At 45.7% G+C, this 23,617-nt stretch overlaps 1 protein-coding gene across 4 annotated transcripts in view; it reads left to right on the forward strand.

Annotated features, from left to right (window-relative positions):
* The first annotated feature begins 764 nt into the window (after positions 1-764).
* PPP3CA (protein phosphatase 3 catalytic subunit alpha) overlaps positions 765-23,617 on the forward strand; it is a 206,940-nt gene continuing 184,087 nt past the window's right edge. Inside the window, exon 1 of one of the 4 annotated variants that reach the window (XM_066573972.1) lies at positions 765-1,387. In XM_066573972.1, coding sequence (XP_066430069.1) covers positions 1,330-1,387 — 58 coding nt within the window. In that variant the 5' untranslated portion in view covers positions 765-1,329. The remainder of the gene's footprint in view (positions 1,388-23,617) is intronic. The other 3 variants (XM_066573973.1, XM_066573974.1, XM_066573975.1) reach the window with 3 other exon arrangements.

Genomic DNA, 23,617 nt, shown 5'->3' on the forward strand with positions numbered 1-23,617 from the left:
CACATTTTTACTAATTCCATTTTGCTAGTGGACATGAGGCCCAACCGCAGCACAACGCCTCCAGGGATTTCAACCGGGCTCCGCCACACTCGCGCTGAACGCGGCATTTCTAACACTATGACTTTGGAGCGATGTCTGCTGTTTCTTGGTGTGTTCCAGCGCCTGTTATCGCAGCTCATCGCAGCGATGGGTGCGTTGAAAAAAAACTCTATAACATGCGTTCAAAAACTCTGCACAGAATCGTGGTAAAATGCTGCGGCTTTGGATGTGGCGTTTTGTGAACACGTGCAGCCGAAGGGCTTCTGCACACCTGCATTTTAAAAAAAATAGGAAATGTAGCGATTTTTTTACCTCAGGACGTCGCTGGGAGATAAGAAAAAATAAATAAAAACTCGCCCCTAACTTTGAATGCAGCTCATAGTCGCGCGAGTTTTGCGCATCTCGCTAGGTGTGCAGCAGCCGCAGTCCTAGAAACCCCCTTTAAGAATGACTGTCCCTGACAAGGACTCCAGCTACTGGTCGGCCATGTCTGCCGCCCAGACAGCCGTGAGCCGCGGCTGTGTCCATCCCGTACGTGCAGCTGCGGACACCGCCGCCCCTCATACATTCCGGCGGCGCGCCGAGACACTCAGCAGCCGCCATCTAGAAGCTAACAGGAAGCCCAAGCAGCCAATCAGCGCAGAGCCAATGAGGCGGCTGGAGCCATCGTCCAATCCCTGTCTCGCTCTCTGCGCGCTCCTCCCGCCCCCTCCCTCTCTCGCCCGTGTGCTGCACAGGAGTCATTAGCGGGGCTTCTCCCTGCTCCGCGCTGTGGTTTCCCCCCCTCCCACTCCGCCTCCACTTCCTCGTCTGCAGCCAAAGTGACAGCGCAGAGAGCCATAGTAACACCAGTGAGCTTCAGGGAAGGGAAATACCTGGAAGGGTTCCTAAGCCTTGACTGACGGTGCGCCGCAACCAATAGGAAGGGCGAGACAGGGAGCAAGGGGGCGGGATTAGAACGCTGTAACCCAAGCTGGGCTGATGGTGTAGAGAGCGCTAGTGCCTTGTGTGTGTGAGAGCGTGAGTGTCAGGGAATACAGTGGAGCAGTGTCTCTGGCTGGAGACAGGCTGTTGCATTTCAGTGCTCACTGCAGCAGTGCTGGTTATGTTCGGGGGGGAGGGCTGCTGCCGCTGCCGCCGCCGCCGCTGCTGCTGCTGACAGACACATCTTCTTCTTCTCCATGCTGGTGAATCATATCTGACAACCGCAGAAGGAAAAAAAAGGCTGAAGTTGTATCTCCAGGATATTAGAGACCTTGATCCATTGACAGCCTCACACTGCAGCTGGACATGTCTGAGCACAGGGCCATTGATCCCAAGTTGTCTACGTTGGACAGGGCGGTGAAAGGTAAGACAAGCATATGTCACCTAGATGTCACACTGTCAGATCTGGGGCACAGCAGGGTGGGCATTGCAGTATTGGGGGGGCACTGCACCCATCTGGCGCAGCAGCCTACCCCCATGATTAGCCTGGGTGGGGTGCTGTAAGGTGGTGCTGGGAGGGTCCTACATGCTCAGTCCCTAATCTACAAAATGGAAACTCTCTCTCTGCAGGAATTGCCTTCCATTCTCCATCACTGCATAGTACGGTGTGTGTGGGTGGGTGGATGCTGATTTGCCCCCTATTGTCATTTTATTGAATCCTTTTTTTCTTGCGCCTGTCATATACAATGTATTTGTTGCAGATTTTTGTATTCAGGATGCAGATTAGGACAGCTCCATGTTCTGTTATCTTGTAGCAACATCATGTTACATTCCTCCGCTCCAGCGGAATCATTACCATTGGAGCCCCCCCCCCTACGCTGTAGCATTATATTGTCTCCTATGGATGATGACTGGCAGCGTGTTGCATCAAGGGGATTGCCTGATGCCCTCTAGGAAGCGGCATTTACTGGAGAAAAGCCTGCAGTCAATATGTCTCACATTGGTGTCTCCTCCAGAGACAGCTTTCAGTGCTTACTGTACTCCGACCACAATCTTCTTATTAACCCCTTCCCACACGACCATCTTTGTGGCCTGCCGCACAATCCTGCGTGATATTGATGATTAGAGCTCCCATTATTGACACCTCTATATCACATAGCGACCAATAGGAGTTGGAAAATCCAACCCAGCCATTCTGAGATGGTGAATTCCACAGTACATTACTAGGAGGGTTGCCACATTCCAAGCAAAGGTTAGGAAATTAACCCCTTTAAGATGGGAGACAACATACAGGATTGTAATCGGACGCCTACTATTCTGGGAGCAGGTATACAGCTTGCTGATTGTTTCTATGTGTGTGCTACAATGTATCTAGATCTGCAGGTGATGGAAAGACATTGTAACAAAGTTTATTTGTAAACAATGGCTATGGATCAAAGCAAGCACAACATCATGACCCTGTACATCATGCTCCCTACTGCGGGACAAGAATTGGTGAGATTGCGGCTTACTGAGCTGAGAAGGAACACATTTGAATATGTAGGTTAACATTTCACCTAGTTTGGAGGTGGAGATGTAGATCTGTTAACATATGTTGTGCAGATTTTTGGTAAGATCCTTGTGGGTTGTAGAGGATCGGCGGTGATCTATAACCGCACACAAGAATTGCTCTATGGATTTACTATAAATCGGAATCCGCTGATCCATGTCTGCATAACAAATGCTTTAAGTTGGTATCTCCTATCATGGAATGAACTGTAGCATAAGACACATATTGGCATATAACAAGCGATGCAGACTACAGGAGCCAATTTGGCAAGCAGCCCAAAAGGTTAGTCTCCAGTAACAAATATTTATGCACCTGGGTTTACCTGGCTCCTGCTCGATGGATTATATATGCTTTATACTGTGTACACTTTCAGTTTATTCAGTCTTAACTTTTAGACCATTGCCCAAAATCCCTGTTGCATCGTCCACAGATGGTTGAGTCTGCATTTTATGAGGGACTCATTTTTTTTGCTTTGTAACTACATCCTAGTCACTTCTTGGCTGTTGTTGAGAAGGCAAGATTATGTAAGAGTGTTGATGATGCTTGCATAGAAGGGGGATGATGCATTGACTTCAACAGGTGGAGGGGGTCAATGAAGAGAGTTGCTGTATCCCTTGTCAACTAAATCTGCAACTCAAGCAGAGTAATAATTCATTTCATGTCTTGTTCTGCAGCACCTATGACTTAGTCTAGCATTGGCTAGGAAGGTCCACCAGTCCGCATCCATGAGGCTACCTGCTTAGAGAGTTTATGTTGCTTCATATTTATTTCACTGCACAGTCAGAAGCTTTATAGGTTGGGGAATGGAATCATTTATTGCATGCTTCATAAGAGTTTAGATGAGCTAGTTGAAGTGGTGGTAGTAGCAATGCAATGGCGTAAACCTAGCAGTAGTTGCCCAATGCTCATGGACCTGGTGGATGTAAACAGCGCTGTTCCAGTTGCCACTGTATTCAATGCCTTTTAAAGGGTTGTCCGGTTTACAAAACCCATTTTTGTATGCAGTGCTCTATAAGGGAATACTGAATTACTATAGAGGGTCCTTGGCTCAGGACGCTCATCTCTAAACCAGAGTGACATCTCTCACTTTGCAGGACCTGTACTGCTTTGCATTACATCTTCAACTCCAATTTGGATGGGTACCGTACTGTGCAATGCTTCATGTGTTGGTGCTGCAGGGAACTTGTACACTTACTGCCCGATCTCCCCATAGATCACATCTGATCGCTAAGGGACTTGGCGGTGGGAATGTCCTATGTATGATCTTCTTATACTCAAGGAACCCTTCTAGGAAGTAGAGGTTGTCCAAAGCAGAAAATCCCTATAAGCAAATACAGACCTAATTTAATTTTTCAATGTTTTTATTTTTAAATCTGATTAATACTGCAACCTACATTGTGGATGGGCATGGATTGAATACTGCCAAGCTCCACATCTATGCTGTGAACACTGTGCCAATCCAGCTTTTCAGCTGACTCATGTCTGACAGTCTGGTTGCTAAGGATACCATGCCCGACAACGAAAAAAAATATTATTTTTTTTTTTGCTCAGTAGGTTTGCAAGTCGTCTTTTTTCCCCCCCAGCTTTAAGGTACGTTCACATGCCACTGATTTGTTGCAGATTTTGGTGCAGATATGCGGAAGATTACATCCCTTTAATTTGAATTCAGATGAAAAGGTGAAATCTGCTGTAGATCTGCAACAAATCAGTGACGTGTGAACGCACCTTAAGGAAGAATTGCCCTTTGGGCAGAGAGAAGGGTAATGTAGGCCTTATTCTGCTCATATCTCTAATTTAGCAGTCCTCAATATACTTATTGGGGTACATGGTGCAGATTTGAAGTGTTTTGCAACCAATTTTCAAGCTGAATCCAAGACTGAATAATTGATCTTTTCTGTATCCATTCCTGATTTATGGTTGTATCTAAGGGCTTGTCCAGTTTAGAGTGGTTACAAAGACCATTTCTGTGTCTTGCCCTACAATACACAACCCAGTGATCTGAAGTTTATCTACTGATTTTTAAAGGGCTCTCCTAAGAAGTAAGGCTGTTCAAAAGCAGAGAATCCCTTTTTATAGGGGTTTTCTGGGCTTTTACTATTGTTGACCTATCCTCAAGATGAGTCCTCGGTAGTTGATCATGGAGATCCGCCCATCGCCTGGCCTGCTGTCAGTATTGGGAGGTCAGAGCCGGAAGTGTAATGGGTGGCTTCACTCCCATTGAAATCAATGGAAGCAATGCCACCTATTACGCTTCCAGCTCTGCATCGCGTTCAGAGTCAGACTGTAATAGGCAACTTCTATCCCATTGATTTCAGTGGGAGTAAAGCTGTCCATTACACTTCTGGCTCAGACCCCGACGACTATGTACAGCCCTGCCGCACTGACAGCAGGTCAGGCGATCAGCTGATCGACAGGGATCCCAAGCGGCAGTGGCCCACTGATCAACTACTGATGACCTATCTTGTGGATAGGTCAACAATAGTAAAAGCCCAGAAGATCCCCTTAGGGTGTGCGTTCACACGTTGCTCATTTTGATGAAAATCTGCAGCAAATCAACTACTGTAGATTACGAAACGTCACATTAAATGGGTTTTTCTTTAAAACTGAGCAGTATTATGTATATCTCACCCAAGCTTAACTTCTTACTGGTGAGAGCCAATTGCCTTTATGTATTGTAACAAACTGAGCTGACCACATGATTATGACCTCCCTTCTACTTCCACACAACTGACTTTCCTGTGAAATGGTATTTCCTGGCGTGAATCCTAAATTGGGCTCACCAGATTGTAGAGCATGACCTTCCTTGCTGCTACATCCGTACCTGATGAATGTGGGGCTAAGATGTGCAAAATCAAGTTGACTTGATCCGCAATTGAAATTTGAGCCTGGAAGGAATGTATCGTGATTGGTAACTGGAGTCAGTTTATTCTCCCAGCATTCATAGTGATCTTCACAGCATTTATAGCGCTGGTAAAATCATGGCCTCTACTAGCAGCAAACTTGGGTGTAATTTTGCTGCCAGGGAAAAGCCTATCCGGCTATCAGCCTAGTCCTCCGTAAATGAGGTTCAACTATTTTGGTCCACCAAAATCGGAGGATCAAATTGAACCAAGATTTGAACCAAGATCAAGTGCAAAACTGGTTGGTGCAATGATCTTCTACTTGATCTTAAATAAGCTCTTGTTGATCTCTGATCAAAACTTTGGTATATTCTGTTCAGTAATGGTAATTGCTTTCATATTTTTTTCATTTGTACCAATGTGTTCCTTCTCTAAGCATTATTTGGTGCCTCCAATAGAAGCAGATGGCCATTTAAGGGATTGAATTGAAAAAGTAGCCTTCTCTTCTTATATTTTCCCATATGAAATCAATAACATATCTGTATAGTCTGTATGGGCCCGCAACATGTCCTCTGCATGACCTGAGCCGCCGGACACAGAACATGGACCGTTCCAAAACTTCATACAGTTCAGTTGACTTGGGCTGCACTCATTAGGGTACGCTTACTTATAGCGGTAATGCTACGGATTTTCTGTGGCAAAATTTGCAACATTTCTGCAACAGACGCAGGTTTAAAACCAGCAGCTGCTGCTGGTCTCAGGTGATATCATGCTCTCCCTCAACTCCAAAGTCTTCATGCTCTCAGTGCTTCCTTCATTGGGCACCCGCCGGCCTCTAGTGAACGGAGCACCGTTGGTCAGGTGATGCAAAAGTGGCCAGCGGTGCTGCATTCTCTAGAGGCCGGCGGGTGCCCAGTGAAGGAAGCGCTGAGAGCGTGAAGAGTTCAGAGGTGAGGGAGAGCGCAGGATCTTTTGAAATTCGAGTCAAAATTTTCACTGATGGCAAGATTGCAGAACCAATGGAAAAACCTGCGGAAAATTCTACCGCTTTTCCGCAAAAGTCAAAATACGCACCATCAGTGCGCAAATGCTGCGGAGTATTCCGCTGCGTGTAAACATACTCGTGTAGCGACCAAGTTTTCTGTAGAATATATATATTTTTTTGTACTTTTCTATATAGTGAAATGAGGTGCGATGAGATGTATTCTTCACTTGGGAGCCTGGTTTGAGCAGCGCTGGTAGCTCGTTGTACACCCAACCCCTCGGGGAATAGAACGGTGTAATAATGACTTGCTGCTTGGCAGTTGCTCCAGGCTGTTTATCATAGTTCCTAAGAGAGGTCAACAAAACTTGTTTTCATGGTTTATTTAACTTTGTCTTCATTAATTTTTCTTGGCGCTAGCAAAGCCTTTGCATTGTTGATATGTGTAACTAGCAGAAGCCGTAATGGAATGACAAGGTGGTACAGGAAATGATCACAGCCAAATACACTCATTATCACAAAGAAAATCGGGCACCTAGGAGTTGTTGGAATCCAATGAAACGTCTTGTGTGCGTTTGTAATCTTGATATAAAGAAGTGATGACAATATCAGAGCAAAAGGGGAATTTATTGCAGAAAATGGAACACTTACGGCTCCTGCCCATGGACGGATATCTGCTGGGGGATCTGCGGCAGGCATCCGCACCATGGATCCGCAGTAAATGGCGCCCATAGCGTGCTATAGGAAAAATGGCCGACTGTCGTATATGATGGCCCCCAGACCATCACACCAGCAATGGGGCAGTGTTCTGCTCCACAGCAAAGGCAGGATTGAGGCGCTTCCCCCTAGGTCTCCAGACACTAACACTGCCATCAGCAGCGCCCAGACTACACCTGGATTAATTGATGAAGACAATCCGGTTCCACTCCGTAACGCCCAGTTTCATTTTCATGACACCACTGCAAACGGAGGGGACAGTGGGTGGGTGTCAAAAGTTGTACATGTAATAGGCACTGTGAGCCAAATGTCTTTATGTCCTTCAGGACTTAGAAATGGTTCCAACAGACACAGGGGTGTAACTATGGCGCCCCCTGTCTCTAGATGGCGGATAATTAAACAGTTAGAACTGCTGGGGCTTGTCAAACGATCAGATGATCCTCTCTACTAATGGTCTATCGTGGGTGTCCTGAGCCCGGTCTCTTGTGTGAATGCTCCCATGTATCCACTGGACCCAACACCTCATGACAGTTTGGTCAGAACAGTCCCGGTGGAGGGCAATTCGTAAATACGACCATCCAGCTTCTCACATCCCAATAATGCGCCCCTCTCAGACTCTGGTAACGGTGTGAAATGTGTTCTCCGTAGAGGCGTCTAGTGGTAAACAATCTCTACATAAGTAGAAGAAGAGGTCACTACACACAAGGGGCCTCCGAGAGCCTATATATTATACAGTAGATAGACCAAAGTATTTGGACACTGCATGTTTTTCAGTAAAAGTGCTTTATTATGCTATTTAGTAATGTGTCGGCCCTCCTTTTGCTTGTATAACAGCGTCTGTGTGTCCAGCCATGCTTTCCACAAGTTCTCTAAGTCTGGGCTGGAATAGCTCGCCATTCTTTATGGAAGGCTGTGAGAAGAGATGGTTGTTTGGATGGGTGTGGGTGGCGATGTCGTACCCGTCGCTCCAGTTCGTCCCACAAGTGGTTGGTCGGATCAATGAATAGTTATTACAAAATGAGCAGCTTTTATTTTACCCACACCCTTCCCAGCATGCCGCTTGGTAAACTCAGTATTTGCATATTTGCTGATTTTCAGCAATGTCCAAATACTTTTGTCCATATAGTATATGTAATATTTAATCTGCTGTTGATACTTGGTGTCTCCCAATATAAAGTAATATTATTCCGATGGAGCTTTGCTTACAGCATTAAAGTCTCCTGCACACGGGCGGGTCGGACCCCGCATGTGGGATACCCGCATTCGAGCTCGACCCGGTGACCCCAACTTACCTGCCCGTCTGCTTCTGCACACGCTGCGGATGTCCTGTCCGGCACTCCGTCACGGATGCGCAGTAGCCTCTGGCGCTGGGGGGTGATGTGTATACCATGATACCTCCGCAGTGCTCACCATTGACTTCAATGGAGGTTGGCCGTGCCTAACCCACACAAAATCACAGCATGCTGCGATTTATTCTCCGCGAGCTGAAAATCACAATCTATTTCCGCTCATGGAGATGAAATGGCGTTTTGCCATTGAATACTATGGGCTGTATCTGCTGCGGAGTCTGGAGGCGGATGCCCACCACGGACTCCGCAATGCAAATACGCCAGTGTGCAGGAGGCCTAATAAACAGTGTATTAATAGCCATTCGTACATTTATACTAAAAGCTTCCATTGATAGTAGCATTCTTATTGAGGTCTTTAGCGTTAGACGCAGTATAATGTGTCCTTTACCAAGCAGATGCTTTGTATGTAGGAATGCTAGAAAACTTAGAATTTTGCATTAGATTTTTAAGCTAAAACCATGAATGCATCATAATGATAGAATAAAGGGAATTTATTATCTTTTTTATGTCTGTTTCATTTCTAGTTGCCCATAAGGGGTTGTACAGCGTAGCTTGATGTGCTATGCAGTTTACATAACTCCTGTTCATTTCTACAAGAGTTACAAAAACTGCATAAAACAGCCAGTTCGGCTATTTGCTTAAAGGGGTATTCTGGTTTACATAGTATGTTAGGCTGAAGGGAGACAAGATTTTAACTGATGACCTACTGTAACTCATGGATAGGTCATCAGTAGTTGATAGACGGGCGTCTACCACTCAGAATCCCCATCCCTCAGTTGATCAGAGTGCGGTGGGCCGTACGTCGTCATCAATGGTCAGAAGAAGCAGGGGTAGCACTGGCTGACGACTATGGGAGTGCCATGCTGTTTCTTGCTCCCCTCATGGTCAGGACATCGCGTCCTGCTCTGAGTAGGAAGTATAAGGGCAACATGGCACTCCCATTGACATCAATAGGAGTGAAGCCGATGCTGCCCCTGCTTCTTTTGACCACTGACGACTACGTCCGGCCCGCTGCACTCTGCAGCGAGCCGTACAATCAGCTGATAAATAGGGGTTCCGCGAGAGATGACCCCTCCCCCCCATTCATCAACTACCGTATTGATGACTCTATTCCCATTTTAGCCACCTCTTTCTAGCCATCTAAAGATATTGAATGTTTTTATTGCATGTCTCCAGATGATAAAGTTACTGTAACTTATTTCTCAGAAGAACCTTGAACACTGGAATTACAGAATGATCAGAATTTAGTCTAGATGGGTAAGACTTCTTCATTTATTAGTAGGACTATTTCCACTCTGACTGTTTTACGGTTTACCATTCAATGCCCAGAACATGGCGTGGTGGATACATTGGCTCGCATTTACTTAGACTGGCAGATTGTGCCAAGCTAGATAAAGGAGGTAGTTCGAGTGATTTGCCCCAAATTTATGGAACGGCACACACAGTTTAGTAAATTTAGTAGATTTTAAACTTGCTGACAGGCAGAAATTGCCTCCAAGATGGCCGCGCCGGTTCTTAGATTACCCAATACAATCGGCATTACTACTTGTTGATAGTTCTGCTTTTTATGTCGCCACTTGCAAAGTTTGGTGGAACATCTTTAGTATGGGCTACTAGCATTCTAATGCCCACCTAATATTGACAGTGCCACACACCAATCTATGGCTACCTGATGTCATCAACCAGTAAATAGTAGAGAGTTGCGTCAGTAGCACCAATTTTAACCCAATCCTGGGTTGGGCTAAAAAATGCAAGAGCCGTTGTACTGCGAAGACCAAATCTAACTGAACAAAGCCCATAAATATAAGGAAAACTTCGGCAGCATGCAGAGGGGCAAATCCATAGAAAAATTTAGTCTCCCATTACATACAAAAATGGCGACGTTTTGGCCATGTTGATTTTTCTCAAGCTTGAGAAAGGCCAACACAGCCGAAATGTCGCCATTTTTGTATCTGATGGAAGAATAAATTTTTTGGATTTGCACCCCTGCATGCTGCCGAAGTTTTCCTTATATTTATGGTGTCATCACCCAGTGCCATATGTCAGCTCTACTTCCTGTTTATTCATATGGGGTAAGGAAAATAAATGGCTATTGGATGCTTTGAGGGACTGCAGAATATTGGATAATTCCTATATACACCTAGGGTTCCTGCCCATGGATGGATATTTGCTGTGGAATTCATGGTGGGCGTCCGCATCGCGGTTCCGCAACAAATTGATCCTTCTTGCGGAAACCAATTGCGGGTTCAGCAAGTGAAGGAAAAATTGTAGCATGCTCCATATTTTTTTTTTTCCCGCGACTTCGATTGAAGTCAATGGAAGCCGTCCGATCCGCAGCCCTTCTGCAATCACATTGCATGCGGAGTCCGGCTCTGCAGTGTGCAGGGGGCCTCTGTGCCTGGTGTGTAAACCACATAAACTTTAACTAGGATGGGGATTTTTGGGCATACATTTGGACAGTATACATTGGAAAATGTATATGTTCTGGCGCCGTACCGAATAGCGTAGTTGACTGGATCCTGCTAGTGGAGGGCAATGCCAGGCGTATGTAGCGCTATAGTTAAACATACGTGCCGAATGCGCTGTGAACAGAGCAGAAATTACATTTTTGGGTTACTGGTGGCTGTTTAGCAGTTTTCTTCTTAAAAAGGTTTCTGAAAGCGAAGCGTCTAAAATTGTGTGAAGTGTTTATAGATGTAAGATAGAAGGGAATGATCAAAGGGAGCCTTCTTTACAAGTCTGGAGTTTCATGTGTTTTGGGTGAAAAACCTATCAAGCGGTGATCAAAATTCTTTGAAGAGTGTTTTTTCTTCTCGGATGTGCATGCTTGCTTCCCTTTATCACAAAGGTCTGGCTTTCTGCGGAAGACATAGCTGAATCTGCCGAGGCTTGTTGGACGGCTGTTGTCAGGTTCCAGTAGGCGTGGGGGAAGTACATCATCGGTCCACGTGTAAAGTGGTGTGGAGTTTACATTAAACAGCCTTGAGTTCTGCTTTTTGTGTACAGCGTTTCTATAATTGTCTTCACATCCGGACCTTGGTTTGTTTTTTAGTTTCGACCTTCTAATTATTTTAATTTTCGCATGTGTTTATGCCGTGTATTGTAAACTCTTAGCACTCACATTGGGACAATACCCGGAATAAGTCCATTCTTGGCTCAGGTGTATCTGGCAGGGATATGCTCTAATGTTGGGGCTGTAGTGAAATCGTGCAGATACATACTCATGGATGTGATCTGCATACTTCTAGAAATATGCCACATTGGTGTTGATTTATAGGAGAAGTCGTCCTAATTGGCTAGAAGATGCCGTCTACTTGCCTACAATGTGGGGAAAGCACCGTGACAAACAAAGTGATGCCCCTACAGGTTGTGGATTTATCTCGTTCATGTCAGAGGGACTGTTTTATTATTAGTTCTGCAGGAGTTAGTTCAAAAGTAGCAAGCAATATGACCACTTCCTGTTGGCAAAAAAATGACTTTTACAACAAAAACCACGAAAAAGGGTATCCACAGACAATATTTTGGTGAGAAAAACACTGAAAAATGTTTTTGGTATTTGTTTTTCCTATAGAGACACCCATGGGTAAAACACCAGAGAAGGTCACACTCAGAGAAGACTGTGGCTTCCAAAAAACTCCATGGACCCATTCCCCCCCCCCCCCCCCCCCCGCCTCCACAAGAAAGATGAAACAAAAAACTCAGTGAAGATGAGAAAACGCTACAAAATACACCTCTTGTAGGGCTTTTCATATTTTACTATTGACCTACAGAAAACTTATGGATGCGCAATTTTTTTTTGTAAGCAGAAGAAAAAACTAATGCTTTCCAATGCCGAATAAAAGTGGTATTTTTGGGAATTAAAAACTGCGATACCAGCTTAATTGAAGCAACTTTAACTCCTTCAGAACCAAGCTTATTAATGCCTTATGATCAGGCGAAGTTTTGTAAATCTGGCGTGTGATACTTTTACTTATACTCTATTAACAGAGAATAACGGTACCTTTACTTGGGGCGACTTTCGAGGGCATAAGTGCTTTGCCTTTAAAAAAAAAAAAAGTCTTCACAAGCCAGCCATGAATGATGAAAAGTCAGAAAACGGTCTTCTGAAAATTGGTCTTGTTGCCCATAGCACCCAATGGAAGCAGAATTCTTCAAAACGTTTTCTTTTTGTGTAAGTAAACGTGATGCTTTATAATTTTCACTGGAGTTATCCGCTTCATCTTTTTGTGATTTTATTGTATCAGTCGCCTGTATATGTTATGTTACATGTTGCATGCAAGGCAGTGGAGTTGGTAAGCCAAACCTCCGAGTTCTCAATTTTCCCAGACTCTGAATCCTTCATATATGACTCACGTTTAAGTGATAAATGTATTTGTTACGCCTTTCATACTCATGAACTGGCAAACCCCAGCCAAACACTGAGACAGCGTACATAACTAACAGTCTGGCGACCAAAACGCGCACCATACATACCTGCACCTGTAGCCAGATGGAATCTCTATAAAAGTATGAGGTATTCGTTTGTGGATTGGCCAAGTCACTTAAAGGGGTTGTCTCGCGAAACCAAGTGGGGTTATACACTTCTGTATGGCCATATTAATGCACTTTGTAATATACATCGTGCATTAAATATGAGCCATACAGAAGTTATTCCACTTACCTGCTCCGTTGCTAGCGTCCTCGTCTCCATGGTTCCGTCTAAATTCGCTGGCAGCTTGCTTTTTTAGACGCGCTTGCGCAGTCCGGTCTTCTCCTTTCAGCACGAGCCGCTTCAGTGTGCTCCCTGCTACAGCTCTTCTGCGCATGCGCAGACGAGCTGTCACTGCTCGGGAGCGCGCTGGAGCGGCCATTCTGTACCGTCCTCTGTTAGAGGAAGGTGCAGAAACTGGAGCTGCCCAGCGGAGAAGCCCAGCCCAGCCGCCCCGAGAAGCCGCCCAGGTAAGTGATGGGTCGGGGGGGTGATCTTCTCTAACAGGTGAAGATCCCGGGCCACAGCGCTAGGTTCCGGAGCCCAGCGCTAGGTTCCGGAGCCCAGGTGAAGGCCCCGAAACCTAGCGCTGGGCTCCGGGGCCTAGCGCTGGGCTCCAGGGCCTTCACCTGGCCTCCGGAACCTAGCGCTGACCTAGCGCTGGGCTCCGGAACCTAGCGCTGGGCTCCGGGGCCTTCGTCTGTTGTCAGGGTCTAGCGCTGGGGAGCCGGGAGCGTAGCGCTGGGGAGCCGGGGGCTAGCGCCGGTTACCTGCTGCCTGGCGGTGGGTGACTGGTCGGCGGCTGCGGGGCGTCTGGTTGCCATGGAGACACAGCTGGTAGCGTCTCGGGAGCGCGCACGTCGGGCTGCAGCAAGCGACGGGAAAAGAGCTGGCGGCCATCTTGGAGAAACTTTTATAAGTTGCTGGAACGGTAAGTAGAAACCAGCTAGAAAAGTCATTTACAGGGGGGCTTAGTAATGTATGCTTAATTAGGGGGACTGGGCAAAAAAAAAAATTCCCTGCTTCCTCGAGACATCTCCTTTAAGCCCACAAGCTCACATCAAGGGTCTTAGTTGTCTCGCGAGTCCCTACTCTAATGAAACAACTGTCCCCAGGAAACCTGCCTGCAAGCAGGGCGATTGTCCTGATGGGGACAACCCTGCACTGGAATCGAAGGACCTCAACTCGCCAGAGATGGTAAACGATCCACAGCAGGACAGGACACAGTTCACCCCTACACACCAGGAATTGCATGCAACATAGAATTGGACCGTTCACAGCACATATCCGGCCACCTGCACAGGCATACAGAACACGTCGCTGTTAGCACTACAGAATCGGACTCCACTCAGAACTGTCATGCATACAGGAATCAAACCATAGCTAGCCCAAGTGTCCTCACACCAAGGGGAAGAGTTGTCCACCATGCTGACATACAGGGAACAGTGTCAGGAATCACCAATATGACCATCTGAGACCTAAGATGGCTGGATGCCGCACCTGTGAAAGGGAGAGGGGGTTCGTATAAGATGCAGAAGGGGACTACAGGTGTCCAGACCATCCTCAGGGAAGGTGAGAGAGACACTTCAGACTAACATGCTTAACACCCAGTTCTGAGTGATGGGATACCAGCTTCCTTATGCAGAAGAGCTGCTATATATGCAACATATCAGTAGAGATTGGCTTGCTGGAGACATCCACACCCAGCCAGCACAATTATTCCACACCTGTGAAGTTATGCTTCTGGAAGCCTGTAGAACCACAGGTCCCAGAACGCACACCCTTACAGCACTATATTAAAATGGTAACATTAGGCTTTTCATTACCATTATGATATATAATAAGCATAAGGTATGCCCAGCGCCGCCTTTCCCTGGTCTGCAGAGGTTTCTCTCAACTAAAAGCCTTGAAGAAGCAGGATAAAGGCCACTCTCGCACACGGCGGCCCTGGCAAAGCGACGCAATTTTACTTTAGTTTTCAGAGGCAGTGTTCCTGCTTCGGACAGCGGCTGTAGCACACTCCATCATTGATGAAGTGCACTAAACACAAAAAAATAGAACAGTGCGATCAAGCACGTGTCTGCGAGGCTCCATTGAAATGAATGGGAGCGTTATACTGTGATTACTGCGGAGTAATCGCAGAAAAAAACGTCTGTGTGAGAGTAGCTTAAGTATACTTAGTCTAATGGAGAGAAAACGCAATTACTAATTCTCTATTGCTGTTTCCACGTCCTAGTGATCAATGTTTTTTATAAATAGGGGGCTTAGATGAATAGAACATCTATTTATATGAGATTTTAAAACTTAAATACCTATGCCAGGAAGGCCACCTGCAGACGGCCGATACCACTGAGCATTTTTGCAGCGGGATGCGGACCCGTGCCCCTGCAGAGACCTGCCGCTCACCCGCTTCTGGCGTCTCCTCTCTGCGCTGTGTGCCGGCTGCTGCCCAGCCGGAGCTTGCGCAGAGCGGAGCTGACCCGTCACTACTGACATTTCTGTGTGGGCATAGAAATAGAACATGCCATGATTTGTTTTCCGTGCGTGTTTTCACATGGACAAATCGCGGCTGCGTGCATAGGATTGCATTAGATAATGCAATCCTATGGCAGCTGGCACGGGTGGAAATTCCGCCCATGTGCAGGGGGGTGAAATATGCAACAAATTCTGCATTGAATTAGTTCGACTATATATTATATTGGTACATTTATACCATCTTAAACAAATTACTTACTTGCTCCAACGCACTACAGACTGCCACAGGTTGAAGCCAGCGGCACCCACCGCCATAGCGCCGGCTCTGGTTCCACTCACCTTTTATGTCAGCCAGCTCCGCTGCTTTCCAGATGATGTTGTTAATAGAGCAAATAGCTGGATGTCCTACATTGTGACATTTATTATGTTTTGGAAGCCATAATGAATGATATTTATTGGTCTGGCACTGTTTGTCCTTGTATGTGCCGCTATTTCTAATTGTGTTGCCCTTATTTTGTGAGGGGAAGCTTACTGGTGTTAATGAAGTCAGACGACAAGCCGATGCAAGAATTCGCTGCCTCTCGTCCTGCACACAAGTGTCACGCAGTAGACGTCAAGTAGCCTCCTTGGCAAGTCTTTGCCTTCGCTGCACTCGGAAGGGAACATGGCGATATCTGCCATTTTTAGACTGAACTAGAAGCGATGTGATATTGTAAGGGCTCCATCACACGAGCGCGTGGTGACAGCGTATTACGCATGCGGGTAATACTCTTTACCAATCCGCAATAGGCTCCTATGTTGCTGCTTACACATATTACACAAAATACACGCACAAGAAAGATCACAGCATGTTCTATCTTGGCGTGTACTATGCACGCATATACGCCAAAATGGTGCATGGCGATTGGCGGCACGCAGCAAGTACGCAATGTTATCACATACTTGCTGTGTGCCGCTTGTGTTTCTCTTGTGGGTGGCATGCAGTGAATTAGGCTTGTGTCTACTGGAGAGAGTAGATTGGCTGTGTCTCGATAAGAGTGTCACTAATGGTTTCTTTGGGAATGCCAGTATTGCCGCCGCTTGCCCTGCTGATCAGTGCCGTATAGAAAGAGAACTGTGCAGCTATTTCTCCGCATGATCGGGCAGAGTGCTTTATGAGTGTTCTGCCTGAAGCAGTTAGGGAAGTTTGACTCTTTACTCTGTTCCGATGATCAGGGACTATAAGTCGCGGGGGTTTCTTGATGAGTTTTACCTTGCTGAAAAGTGAGCCTTGCAGTTCCAAATGACGGTAATTAAAATAAATATTGTGCAATTTAATAAGTCTAATGGCCCTTTCACATGGGAGGAGAATCTCGCGATTCTCGTTTGCCCGAGCTCATGACGTCATCGCCAGCTCGCTAACATTTGGGCAGTATGCATATACTGCATCCTTCTCGTTGAGAATCGTGTAGTTCTCGTTCACTCATCCTCAGTGTCTCGTGTTCCTGTGTGATACACTGAATGATCAGTATTTAAACTGTATGGTTAGAGCTCGAGCCCGCGATGATTTTTATGCCGGCTGAAACTGAATGACGAACGAGAACCTCATGATTTTCGTTCGTCATTGGCTGCGTTTGAACTAAGCGGCTCACTTTCGCTGGTTTGAACGATTTTGTCCATAATGCGTGGCAGGTTGGAAGGTCCATAATGTGCGTGGCAGGTTGGAAGGTCCATAATGTGCGTGGCAGGTTGGAAGGTCCATAATGTGCGTGGCAGGTTGGAAGGTCCATAATGTGCGTGGCAGGTTGGAAGGTCCATAATGTGCGTGGCAGGTTGGAAGGTCCATAATGTGCGTGGCAGGTTGGAAGGTCCATAATGTGCGTGGCAGGTTGGAAGGTCCATAATGTGCGTGGCAGGTTGGAAGGTCCATAATGTGCGTGGCAGGTTGGAAGGTCCATAATGTGCGTGGCAGGTTGGAAGGTCCATAATGTGCGTGGCAGGTTGGAAGGTCCATAATGTGCGTGGCAGGTGGGAAGGTCCATAATGTGCGTGCCAGGTGGGAAGGTCCTTTTTGTATATTTCTATTTGTTGCGGTAATTTTCATTTAAATTGAATTCACTCTTCTCTAAGCAACGTAACCCAATTATTGTCCTTTGGAAATGGAATAATTTCTTGTTCTCTGTACTTAATTAGCTTATGTAGAAGGTGGCTAGATGCCTCTTTGACCATGTTTTTTGGTAGATCTTGAGAGCACTCCCGTCTCCTATTCTGCCGATACTTTGCGCCAGTAAACCCTATATAATTCTTCTAGTTACAATGAACCATCCCCAACAGGACGCTATATAAACACTGTGAAGGTGTAAATCTCTTAATGCGGAGAGCCCCAGTAGTGGAAGGAATGGAGGGTACATGCATGCTCTTCCATTTGCCCAGAGCTAAAGATCATTCCTGAGATATCATTATCATTCACCCTTACCTCTCAGGAGATAATAACTTGTCTGGCATGTCGGATGAGCCGAAGAATGTAGGCCTACCCTGCTAAGCACAAAGGGATGTGTGCGGTCTAGGATGAGATAAGTGGAGGTTCTCACCCAAATTTGTGTAAATAAATTGTAACACTCACCGTAGGGAATTCATCAAACACAAAAGCGGGCCATGTCTGAACAGGTATGCCCATAAATCTGACACGTGTGCAGACATCTGGCATCTTTTCTAACAAGGGATAAGAGGTAATTAAAGGGATTATACAGTTCTTTAGAAATAATGATTGTAGCCTTAGGATAGACCTTCCGTATTGGGTCATCGGGGCCAGAGTTTTTGTAGCCCCATCTGCTAGCTGTATGTAGGCACTTTGATGCCAGCAAGCCCCACTTTCCCTTGTTTACAAATCACAACTCTAGTTTTATGGCATATGTACCTGGTATTACACTGTATCACTGCTTTCTCACGTTCCAGTCACTTGGCCTGAGCTGCAATAAAAGGCTCAGCTGCTACTAAGTGCGCCTGGTAAACAATAAAGGGGTGCACCACTCTCCGAACTCTGTCCCTCCTTAACTAAAAAAAAACTACAAAATTGATCGGTGTTGGTCCCCGATGATCTAATAATCGGGGTCTATTGTAGAGAAAGGTCATGCATTTTAAAGACTGCGATAACCCTTTTTAATCGCTTCAATAACCCATTTGGATGACTACAAGATGGAGTATGGTATATGCTTTTTATTTAGGTTCCCATCCACTACTGATCAAGCAACCATAAAATCTTAGGCATTCCGCCCCCTTCTTCCTTGGGTACTGTTTACTTATTTTAATCCTTTCCAATCCAATTTTGGATTCAGGGTTTCCTAAAAGGTTTTCTTCTTTTTTGCTGTTATACAACGGTGCCAATTGCTGGCTAAAGCCAGTGTGTGCACGCCAGAGAGGCTCCAACAGCGGAGTGGCTGGCAATAGACAGTAAGAATACCCTGTCGGACATATTCTGACATTGAAACTGTACAAGCTTCAATCAGAATGTAGGAAGACGTCAGACAGTGGATCAGAAAGGGTTAATCTTGTACTTCTCTTTTTTTCGAAACCTTTGTCGGGATCCCATTCATGCTCCCCCTTCCTCTGAATGATCATATGGCTAGGGATTGTATGACCAGTAATGGATAACGTCTAAGCAACCGGGGACTTCGGGTGTGACGGACTGTCCCTCCTAGGGTGGCCTGGTCACAGCAGGTAAGTCACCTCTGCTTCTGCCTTGGTATTTGAACTTTCTTTACCCTCCTACCGCAGGAGCGCTGCCCGTGTTCATTACCCCCCCTCCCTAGAGTCATTTATTACTAGAGTGACATACATTCATGATCTGTCTTCTGCTTAGGCTGGGTACTGACGCACATTAAAAAACTTGTCTGTGTTATGTCTGTAAAAAAAAGTGGTATTTTTGCATCCCTGTGCGGTTTGGCATGCAATCGACGACATGTCGTTTTTTCTTTTTTTGTTTCTTCTGTATGCATCTGATTGCTGTCTGTTGCTATCCCCATAGACTTGAATGGGCGAGTGTCATTCATAAATCAGATCAGAATAGTGCATTGGCGTACTTCTAATCATATGCCTAATGTTCCGGCCATATTGATCTGCTGTCCGTCAATGTGAAAGCTTCTCCATAGAGAAAAATGTCTTGCTGACGGCCTCTGCAGGAGAGCAGCTGGAAGTCTGTCTGCTTTGCTCTTGCAAGGCTGTTGCCTCAGTCTCGTCAGCCCATACACTGAGGGACTCTCCGGGTGGATATGTGACGGATACAATGTATATTAGAGGGTTGCTAATAACGTAGCTCTAGAATACGAAGAGGGTTCTAGTAACACATTAGATCGCAGTGGTTTTTTTCTCTTTTATTCTATGTTCCTAAGATGAGTCTTGAACTGTCTTGTGCGCTTGCCCTTTCCCCGGAAAGTCTCTAGCTCCAGTTACATGACTTATCAACCCATCAGTCACTGTATTACATTACCTGCACAAACCAGTGATGCAATATCTGTGCTCTGCTTGCAAATGTGCAGGGGCCATAGTAGCAAACTAGTGTGACTGTAGAATGCACTCGGAGGATATCCCTAACTAACCAGCTACCGTATATACGGTGTATAGGTGATTCCTGGCACATCGCAGGGACGTCGCTCGCCCGTTCAAAGAGAATTGGTTCATCTAAAAGAGCCTTAAGGATACAATCCCATGCCTGATTTCTAACGTGCAAGTCCATTCCAATAGTGATGTGGACCGAACCTGCACGGAAAAACGCATTGATTTCACTGTTTATTCACATGCATGTTCTTTCGCTTCCAGATAGAAAAATTATTGCATGACTTATTTTTTGGGGCGATAACGCCCATTTTCTGTGGACCTAAAAAATTGCATTGCTTACAGATACACTTTTCTGTTTTTTTTCCTATGGGAATAACACGCACTTTTGGTGATAATCGCACGTGCCGAGGTGCAGTTTTTGTTTCACAAAGCGCATTGCACTTACATAGAAAAGCGCATGTTTACGTGATTCTTGGATAGGCGTCACCCTTGTGAATGCAGCCTAGCGGCTTGTGATTGTGTGATAACCAGCTTGATGATTGTTTCCAATGGGGACTATAGAAACTTCAAACACCGTTCTGGACTTTAATATAGACTATAACGTAGGACTAACGTAAACGAAGTAATGCAAATCTGTTAATAATTAGCGTCTATAAAGGGTGGTGTGACCTGCTCAGCGGTGGACATACCCCTACGTCGTTGGAGTCTAAGGGCCTTCACCATGAGCGCACTCCGCTACCCAGGACTCCACAAGCATGAGGATTTACTACTCAGCAGTGTTGATCTTCAATGGATTATTTGTTCCTGCTTCTGTCAGCTCCACCAGTGTGCCGGGTACAAGGTTCGGGCCATATGGGGCACCTAGGATTCTTGGTGAATCGGTAACTAGCCGGGTGTTGGCTGTCTACACAGTGTGTTCTGCAGCTACCTAACAGCTAGCGCCTCCACAGTAACATCTACTGGATGTCTACAATGGGCCGCAGACAAGAACATCGTTGAGTTCTAATCGTCTGTTTTTACATACTGTATATAATCCAGCGTTCTCACAATCATACCAACAACATGGCAGCGTTTCCTCCCTGCTCACTGGCATGGAAACCATTGGCGCTGGGTTGGCATTGCTTTTGTTTCCTGTGTAAGTTGTGTGCCAGAAAGATGATTTCTGCATGAGTAATTGCAGTGTTTTCCTGTGCGATGCTTGGTTTTCGTTCGTTTCTAGGTGCCAGCTCATGGCTGCACTGCTTTGATGATGATGATGAATAATAGTTGTTATGCCACAGCCATACTATAGAAGATTGAATCTGGGGTCATTGTCATTGAGTAATTTATGCCAGGAAGAAGGTAATAAAAAGGCATCACAAAACAAGATGGTAACCTGCATTCACTGCAACTCAAGCTGCAATCAGTAAATAATCCCTTGGGGTAAAGTGCCTTAATTGTTTTCTAGAGCTGCCTGTGAGGAGGTAGATGCATATGGAGGCTGCAGAGTGTTAAGGTAGCAGTATGCAGGCCTAGGCTCTCACTCACGACCTCAAGGTTGTGAGTGCCATCCCTGATTGGTTCAGGTAGAGGCTCAAGGCTGGCTCATCCTGCCAAGGTCGCTAAAATGAGTAGCTTGGTGGTGGTGTGGGGGGGGGGAATAAATAAATTACCTGAAAGTGCTACGGAATAATTTGGCACTATACAAATAACAATATTTATTTATTTTATTTTTCTATAATCCATAAAGTTAATCCATAAATCCCTTCATTCATTTAATTGTAGTTCTTTTAATGAGTCTTGAACAAACTCCAAACATAAAATACACATATGGTTTTCAAGTGATCTTGTACCGAGCACAGGGACCCGGCCGCCATCTTCATTCCCTTGGTAGTAGGGATTAGATATTCCAGAGAGACATTGGATTCCTCCTTAAAGGCATTGTCCAGATTTAGAAAAAAAAAGGCTGCTTTCTTTCAAACACAATGCCGTACTTTTTCATGGGCAGTTGCAGCATAGCACTTATTAACCCTTTGCAATCCAATTTTGGATTCAGGGTTTCCTAGGGGGTTTTCTCTTTCTGCCATTACACAATGGCGCCACCTGCTGGCTGGAGCCAGTACTGCGGTATTGGACATGCTGGAGAGGCCCCCCCCCCCGACAACAGAGCGGCTAGTAATATTCAGTAAGAATACCCAGCCGGCCGTCTTCCAACATCGGAAGCTTTACAGCCTTCAATCAGAATGTCTTTAGACATCAGACAGTGGATTGGAAAGGGTTAATGACCCCCAAGAATGACATGCATGGCACTGGAAGTAAGTAGCCATGTATTTTTAGTCATCGACCACCCCTTTTAATGTGAGTGAGTAGTTCCACGCCTTCCCTTTCTTTTTCTTGCATGTAAGAAGAGAAATGTCCTATCCATCGTGTGCATTTTGTTGCCTAATTTGCTATGGATTGCATAGTGGAAGCCGTATCTGAGAACGCGCTGACAGCTGCTCGCCGTCTGGGCTTTGCTTCACCTCCCTTTTATTATTTCTTCTTCTCGGATTGTTGGTTGCCTTCAGTATTAAGAGATTTCTTGTAATCCGCTCCCCCAGTTCTGTTGTTCTTCCATTGAGCTTGCATAAAACACTGCTGGAAAATGCAGCTGTCAAATGCGTGGGCTAGCTCTAACGCTGCACAGGCTAGGTGCTATTAGTTAATGGGCATCCGCTCGTGACAACACCCACAAACCGCCCTGGCAGAGACCTAACGGGAATCTTTTCCGCTGCGCCAATAATAGATCTACTTTGTTGCTGATTGCATTTTGGAAATGACACTTTTTTCTCTCTGCGCTGATACATTGTGTCATTCAGCATACTCATGCAGCGTCCCTTCTGTGACAGTTTGCACTATTTTTTATTGGTCATGTTTCGATGCTTGATTACATCAGAACGGCAAATTAAACCAATTTGGTTCTAGTTTTTTGTTCTTGCTTGTGCCTATTAAACATTTGGCGTGGGGGTGGGGGTCATGTAAAACAATACAGCAAGATGGTAATAAGCAGCGCTCACACAGTAATCTGGGTAATTGTAACGTTCCCTGCTAATGCTGTGTGCAGGCTGCTGCTAACATGAGAAAACTGTAATTGTAAGATTACATAGCTGGAGATAAAGCCTACCTAATGAACGATGGGGGCATGATGGGAGGAGATGCACTCCCATTCACATCTCCATCCGCGCACGCAGGTTGGCCACTTCAAGCTACATTTTGGGGGCAATTTTGACCTATTGTTGACATGTCCAGTTGAATATTATTAATTTTTTTTTTTTTTGAGTCTTTAGTAATTAGTCCAGGCAACGAATCGGCCTCATAATGAGAAAACACAAGGTAAAATACTAGTCGCTTTTTTTTTTTTTTCTTTTGCTGCCGGTTTAAAAAAATCTTTGGTTTTATTCCTGTGTCCATGGAAACCAGCAACATTGTATGAAAAGAGAAAATCCCCTCAACCTTTCACCTTCTCTCTGCCTCCTACTCAGTCGGAATAGAATGAATCAGGTTGAGCTCCAGAATGTAGCGCACACTGACTGCTGCAGGTACCCCCACCTGTGGAGTAAGGGGGGGGGGGGAGAACGCACCTTCCTTGGGATGAAATGATGTTGTTTCTGGTGCGATCTTGAAGGTCTTTGTTCCCATGTACTCAGATATTTGGCCATGGACTGACTGTCATGCACACAGCTGTATAAAAAGTGTTCCAATATGATGATGGGCCTCGTGTGG

This window comes from Eleutherodactylus coqui, chromosome 7 (assembly GCF_035609145.1).
Source record: "Eleutherodactylus coqui strain aEleCoq1 chromosome 7, aEleCoq1.hap1, whole genome shotgun sequence".
Lineage (NCBI taxonomy): Eukaryota > Metazoa > Chordata > Amphibia > Anura > Eleutherodactylidae > Eleutherodactylus > Eleutherodactylus coqui.